General features: G+C 50.2%; 3 protein-coding genes across 3 annotated transcripts; 2 read left to right on the top strand and 1 right to left on the bottom strand.

Moving 5' to 3' along the window:
- Positions 1 to 950: 950 nt before the first annotated feature.
- H310_14525 (hypothetical protein) lies at positions 951 to 1,464 on the top strand. The gene has a single exon (XM_008882404.1). The coding sequence runs from the start codon at positions 980 to 982 to the stop codon at positions 1,415 to 1,417; it is 438 nt and encodes a 145-aa protein (XP_008880626.1). The 5' UTR covers positions 951 to 979; the 3' UTR covers positions 1,418 to 1,464.
- Positions 1,465 to 1,707: 243 nt separating this feature from the next.
- Positions 1,708 to 2,549, bottom strand: H310_14524 (hypothetical protein). Its single transcript, XM_008882403.1, has one exon. It carries the CDS (start codon positions 2,519 to 2,521, stop codon positions 1,832 to 1,834), a length of 690 nt encoding a protein of 229 aa, XP_008880625.1. The 5' UTR covers positions 2,522 to 2,549; the 3' UTR covers positions 1,708 to 1,831.
- A 224-nt stretch (positions 2,550 to 2,773) lies between these two features.
- On the top strand, positions 2,774 to 4,050 carry H310_14523 (hypothetical protein). The gene is made up of 5 exons (XM_008882402.1): positions 2,774 to 2,849; positions 2,902 to 3,121; positions 3,175 to 3,404; positions 3,455 to 3,684; positions 3,728 to 4,050. The coding sequence occupies exons 1-5, from the start codon at positions 2,822 to 2,824 to the stop codon at positions 3,860 to 3,862; spliced, it is 843 nt and encodes a 280-aa protein (XP_008880624.1). The 5' UTR covers positions 2,774 to 2,821; the 3' UTR covers positions 3,863 to 4,050.
- The last annotated feature ends 2,570 nt before the right edge of the window (positions 4,051 to 6,620 follow it).

Genomic DNA, 6,620 nt, shown 5'->3' with positions numbered 1-6,620 from the left:
CACCGTACCCTTGCGTGACAATTACCTGATGCACTGCTGAGTAGATTTTAACTACATTTCGCTCCCTTGCACAATCATGCTCTCGAGCACGAGGTGTTCGGGGTCGTCGACCTTTGAGATATTTGCACTCAAAATCCAATGGCAATACACTTACGTCGGACTGTGTCATGAAAGTCCCGGGGAGCGAGTTCGACAGTCTCAAGCATCACTCCGAACAAGGTGATGACCAACATGTATTGCAACTACAATACAGAGCAGCTGCAAGATCGTGTCATGCACAACGACTAGGTTGCTAGTCGAGAATTGCAAGCGTTTCTGTTGCGAACACGCATTGTCATGCGGTCTATGGCTCTGCGAATGCACCAAGAGTTCGCTATAGCCAAAGTCCGGTCTCGCACACGAGGACCTGCTCAGAATAGGGGCGTGGCCCCGCCATGCTTGAAAGCATGCACGGCCTCGGCGGAGGTCGATCTGGAAATTCCACATGATGAGCAAGTTTATGTTTTAGCTTGCTTACAGTATTTATATAATTGGCGTAGAGAAATCAAGTTTACAGTTAAAAACTTACTAGTATACTAGTAAAATGAAAACAAATATCCATTATCCGGATTTTTTCCAAATCGGACCGATTGCCCGGAAGTGTTCACCAATCAATTCAGAACGAAAACGCTTTGCCCATTTTATGGTTCGATTAGCTGTGGCAAGACCCAACAATATTCCTGCATACATCGGCAATGTTTCCGACGCGTCCAGAAAGTGTCTGCCCTGCACTCTCCCCCACGCTATCCTGACCATGTCGTGACTTGAACGGCCAAAGCAAAATTCACAATTGGATTGTGTCTGTTCGTGCTCACACTATTTCCATGCAAATGCAATAATAGTGTAATGACTAAACAGCCAATCAGGAGAGAGTGGATTTGGTTGGTGGATCCCGCGGGGCTGTTGAAATTTGCGTTTTCAGGCCATAGATCCAATAGAAATGAGCGACACGGAAGAAGTGGCCAAGGGCGTGACGTACGAAGAGCGCGTGAAGCACGTGAGCGTGATCGCGCAGCCGCTTGCGGTGAAGAAGTTGACCAAGAAGCTGTACAAGCTCGTCAAAAAGTCCACCAAAGTCAAGTGCACGAAGCGAGGAGTGAAGGAAGTCGTCAAAGCGATCCGCAAGGGCGAAAAGGGCCTGTGCGTGATTGCCGGGGACATCTCGCCCATCGACGTCATCTCGCACATCCCTGTCTTGTGCGAAAGCAACGACATCTCGTACGTCTTCACTCCGTCCAAGGTCGACCTTGGCGCGTCCGCGTCGTCCAAGCGTCCCACGAGCTGCATCATGATCACTCCTGGCAAGCATGGATTCAACGTCCAGGAAACGTACGATGAACTATTGGCAGAAGTGAAGAAAGTTCAGCCCACCTATTAGTTATGTAGTGTACCCTTTGTTAACAATATATTCCCACGCTAAAGACACTCCCATCGTCAAGGCATTCCTGGCGGCCACCTCGAATCTCCACGACATTCGTGGCGTGCACAACCATGTCTTTGTCAGGCAGACCACATGGCGAGTTGCAACCATGAGCCATCTCTAGGAGTTGGTCCATCTTGGTGAACTCAATCCAGCTCTTGCCGAGTGCTTCATGCGGGCAGGCGGCACCACAAGAAGTTCCTTGCTTCAGCTGGGCAAGAACAAGACAGGACGAAATATGTAGTTCGTGCGGTCGACCTCACTTCGACGGACAGGTAACACTTGCGCTGTCAACGTTTTCAGCGTCAGTGAGGTGAGGTGATGGCAAGCAAAAAGTTGTCAACACCAGCATGTTGAATATCCGTACTCATGCTACAGTTGTGATACATTCGAATACGACGACGCCTGGTGGCCGGCGCTCTGGGCCATTCCACGCAGCAGCGCGTCGGCAATTTCATCGTGATCAGAGCCCTCCAAGCTGAGCAAGTGGCTTAAGTCGCTCGAGCGGCCACCGCCTGACTTCAGTGTTGACGGTCTACCAAAGCTCGACATCCCAAGTGTGTTCGCAGCAGGATGCGGATGGTATGGTCGGGCAACTTCATTGCTGATATCTTCGTCGTCTTCGGACATTTCCGATCCAAACTCACTGTACAAACTGTCGAGCTGGCTGTCGTAGTCTTCGTCGTGGTTCATGCTTTCAACGATGGACACCATGTCGAGGATGCGTTCGCCACCGACGATCTTGTGCCAAGGAGCACCGTGCCCGCATTGCACACACAGAATCGACCCTTTGTCCGTGTATGATTGGCAAAATGAAGAGCATCCACACTTCATGTCCTCGGTGTCACGCCCAAACAAGCAGCCCTTGCGCGACCCCGACCGACTCTTTTGCCGCGCCATCTCCTCCCACAACAGCGCTCGTGCTGGCACAGGCTTCATCGGTACCAACCCCGCGGCGCGCTTTGCAGCATATTCAGCTGCTATGTCTTCGAGAATGAGTTCTGCTTGTGTCAATGGCTTGCGATGCTCCACTGCCGTCATTTGTGCGGAGGGTTGGACCATGCCCACGTGCCCACTTGATAGGATGGATGTGTCTTGTAATGCCGTCGACATCCGGATAAAATTTACACCATTTTTCTCACACTTGGTATTTGTGAAGGATGCTGGAGTCAGTATGGGGCTATCCGGTCGAAAATCACAACTTTGTCAAAAATCCAGGGTATTTAACTCCCCGAAAGTATCATTTTGAGCTCAATTGATGAGATTTTGTCGGAAATAATCTGGACAAATCTATATTTTTTTGTATTGGGAGAGTTTCGATCGCAAGCTCAACACAAACGAACTACAGTCGGTAGCGGCACGATGAAGGCGTATATCCTCGACGGCACGTGTACGAAAGGAAGGGCGTGGAGCCCGTATCGCATGATGGTAATATTGGATAGGTGTATTCCTTGCTGCTTCCCTGGCGGCGCTCGTGTGGTACTGCATGGTGTCGGCCGACTGGATGGGTCAACGTGGCGACATCGGGACGGCGGAGTACGCTCAAGGGATCGGTCTATGGGCAAACTATACAGCACGCCGCGGCGATGCTTGGTTTGATCCAGGGAATTCGTTCTGGTTGCCCATGCAAAGCACCGCGGTCGAGTTTTACCATGGGCAATGGTACGAGAGAATTGTAATCCGTACTCGCCCGTCAGTCTCACATTTGAATGTAGTGCGTCGTACCAGTACCCCGACTGCTCGCTCTTGGGAAGCGGGGAGTACCAAAAGCAATTGTGCCAAGTGCTCGCGGTGTACTGTGGCACCCCCCTTCTGATCATTCAGCTCATGATGTCGATGGCGGCCGGGATGGCGATTGTCGTGCTGTTGTGGGTCGTCGTCATGGTGGCTAACAAGCACCGAACAAGCACGGAAGACTACCTCGTCGGGCTTTGTCTCTTCACTGGTACGTGTCGTCATGCCCCCCTCCGTTCAAACTCGTTGTTCTGAGCGTAGGCATGTTGCTCATGGCCGTGGTCGGATGCTTTTACTGGTTTGTTTTTTCACCGATTTTGAAGACTGCGTTCTACGCCGACGAACGGTCTCGTTGCAAGGACAACGAGAAGGGCCGGTCATGTTGGAGCATTCGCATGGTCCCATACGCCACTATGGTCGCGAGCGGGCTGTACTGCGCTTTGACAGTGGCGCTGACGTCGCTCAGCGGTGTCAAGGCTGGTCGATACAAGGTACATACCCACCGCACGTGATCGAAATGCTGACTGTGCGTAGGTAGTCGTGCAAGAATATTGCCGAAAAGTCCTGGCCGATACAGATGCCCGCGCCATTCGTGAATCGACCACGTCGACGGTGCGCGGATCCGAAGACTCGATTCTTTCGCGCGATTCGATTGCTCCCGCCTCATAGTTGGGGTCATTCCGTCGATAAACATGTTGCAACGAGGCATTTGTGGCATCTATTGCTTGGCCTACACATGCCACGCCAAGCATGCCATCGTAAGGCTCTGGTTGGAGGTCTAAAGTTGACCAGCTGAGAGATCGTGAGAGATAGAGACCTTGTGTTGGTGGAATACTGTACATGGGATCACTCGCTGTCTCTATTGAAACGCAGTCGTGGCGCGAGTTCCGCTGAGGTCAGTCACACATGAGTCAGACGAGCTGATGCCAAGGGTACAGTACGACAGCACACGCACGCGTCTATCTGTATTCGCACTCAATCACGCAAATTTGTACGACCACGACGAGGCTAGCGGAGCCATCGTGCAGTCACAGGATGCTCGCGAAGAAGGGCCCTTGTGGTGGCTTGAAAGGGGGTATAACATCGGAGCAATAGGTCGTGGCATTGACGGCAAGCGCGACCAGGTGGTAGCGGTGGCCACGGACACGACGATGCAAACTACGTCGTGACGATGCTGAATGAACGGTTCGTACCAACCCATCCTGCAAGCGTGCACAGCCGATCGCGCCGACGACATATGCATCTACTCAACGAGTGTCGGTCTGCATGCAACACATCTGCGTGCTGTTCTCGAAGTTCTGCGATCGGAAAAAGCTGTACGCGCGTCGTGAAAAGTGCGCCTTTGCAGTGCCCAAGGATGACTTCTTGGGACACACGATTTCGGCTGACGGACTCGAGGTTGATGCCAACAAGGTGTGCTCCATTGAGAAGTGGGGCGGCGCCTACAACTCGGAAAGAGATGTTGAGCATGCTTGGAATGGCTGGGTACTTTCGCAAATTGATTGCAAATTACGCGAACTTGGTTCTGCCGATCAGCGATCTTGCCAATGAATCCGTGCCCTGGAAGTGGACGGAACTCAAGGAGAAAGCATTTCTCACGGTGAAAGGTACGACAAGCCTGTGCTTCTGTTGCCAGACTTCGACAAGCCGTTCATGATCACGACGAATGCGTCTGGGAATTGCTGCGACCCGGTCCTCTCGCAGTTGAATGCCAAGGGCTATGATCGACCGATTGCCTTCTTGTCGATGAGGTTATGGAATACTGAGTACAACTGGCCATCGCATGAAAAAGAATTGTACGCCATCAAGCTGGCTCTGACGAAGTGGCGGCCTTACGTATACGGCTCGCACTTTGACGTCTTTACAGACAATTGACTTGTCACTGGTTCCTGAAGACACTCGTGTTAACGGCGAATCTAACAAGATGGTTGGAATTCTACGGTTCGTTTGACTTCACTCTCCATCATCGTCCCGGCAAGACGAATGTGGTGGCAGACGCGTTGTCACGTCCTCCGCGTGCAAGTGTACAAGTTGCTACTTGCGCGGTTCACAATTGTGATGAACACTGACGTGCAAGATACGTTGCTGTGCGTCAGTGGAGCGAAAATGTGCTGTCAATTAAGCGCATTAACCTGCGTATACTTGTGTTGATGACAGACTCGCCTTCTCGGGGGGAGGAGGTGCAAACAAACTGTCTCGAAGTCGAAGTGCCACAACGACATGTCATCAACCATTCCGAAGAACTATCGTACAGCACCGTCAAAATGGACGAGAAGTTGAAACAAAGGTTCATCCAAGCCTACGCCAAGACCAAGGAATTCGAAGATGCGACTAAGTTTGTTGACGAAGATGTCAAGTTGTACGTTGCAACGTGCGAAACCTGTGCACGCTACAAGTCGAGTAGTGCTAAAGCCAAGTTGACGGAAAATTGGAAAGTGAGAATGTATTAGGAGTTTAGGCTAGTGGATAAACTAGGTTTCTAAGTTCCTTGAAGATTGCCGTGCTTGTTCTTCTCAAATCTGGTCTGAATAGCATCGTCAACATGTAGAAAGGGAAGATTATAGATGGCTAGATGCAGGTAGGCAGTATGATTCGTTGGCCAAATATTTGTCGACCAGTCTGTCTTAACATTCCTCCCTAATCGTGGCTTTCTGCATTTGTTGATTGTTGCTTGGAGGAGACAATATTGCTCTTGTCCTGCTGGAACTATGGTTTCGGCAGTGCTTTCGTGAGCATGTCGGCGATCATGTCGTTGGTTGCACAGTATTGGATCTTGATGATGCGTTGTTTTACCAGGTCGCGATTGAAGTGGTGCAGGACGTCAATGTGTTTGGTTCGTTGCTGCAACGTTGGGTTTTCGGCCAATTTGATTGTGCTTTGGTTGTCCTCATGAACGATGATTGGTAAACATAAGGGCATTTTGAGTTCTTCTAGGAGAGACTTCAGCCAGAGAGCTTCTTGGAGGCCGTATGCCATAGAGATGTACTGGGAAAGACAGAATGTAACGCCCACCTTGTCTTCGATGTCCAATGAAATTCTGGATTCTGGTTGGCCAGAGAGCTTCGAAGTTCGATGGTTATTTTAGCCTATCACAGTGCCTTCGACTAATTTTAATCAGTTGAACATAAAATTAAATAACAAGTCGCATATAAATCCTTCGGGGCGAACATAAAAATTCCGCCAATGATGTTGTGGTATTTAATTATAAATTATGATTTGATAATATTCGACGTATATAACATATATCTGCGGTGGGCGTTGCATTCTGTCTTTCCCAGTATTCAGCTTCTGACGTGGATAGAGCAACGATGTTCTGGAGCTTTGACTTCTAGCTGATGAGGCAGCTGTTGAAGTTTAGTATAAAGCCGGAGGTTGAACGTCTTGTTTGAGAGTCGTTCGCGTAGTCAGCATCAACAAAAAGTTCAAT

Source organism: Aphanomyces invadans, assembly GCF_000520115.1.
Source record: "Aphanomyces invadans strain NJM9701 unplaced genomic scaffold supercont1.73, whole genome shotgun sequence".
NCBI classification, from domain to species: Eukaryota; Oomycota; class Saprolegniomycetes; order Saprolegniales; family Verrucalvaceae; genus Aphanomyces; species Aphanomyces invadans.
The sequence above is the reverse complement of the archived record's forward strand: the minus strand, read 5'-3'. Positions and strand labels throughout refer to the sequence as shown.

What these genes read in the sequence shown, in the direction of transcription:
- H310_14523 (XM_008882402.1), top strand. Translation starts at nt 2,822, where the DNA reads ATGAAGGCGTATATCCTCGACGGCACGT. An exon ending in GTATATCCTCGACGGCACGT is followed by an intron (nt 2,850 to 2,901) that starts GTACGAAAGGAA and finishes AATATTGGATAG; the next exon opens with GTGTATTCCTTGCTGCTTCC. An exon ending in TCAAGGCTGGTCGATACAAG is followed by an intron (nt 3,685 to 3,727) that starts GTACATACCCAC and finishes GACTGTGCGTAG; the next exon opens with GTAGTCGTGCAAGAATATTG.
- H310_14524 (XM_008882403.1), bottom strand. Translation starts at nt 2,521, where the DNA reads ATGGTCCAACCCTCCGCACAAATGACGGCAGTGGAGCATCGCAAGCCA.
- H310_14525 (XM_008882404.1), top strand. Translation starts at nt 980, where the DNA reads ATGAGCGACACGGAAGAAGTGGCCAAGGGCGTGACGTACGAAGAGCGC.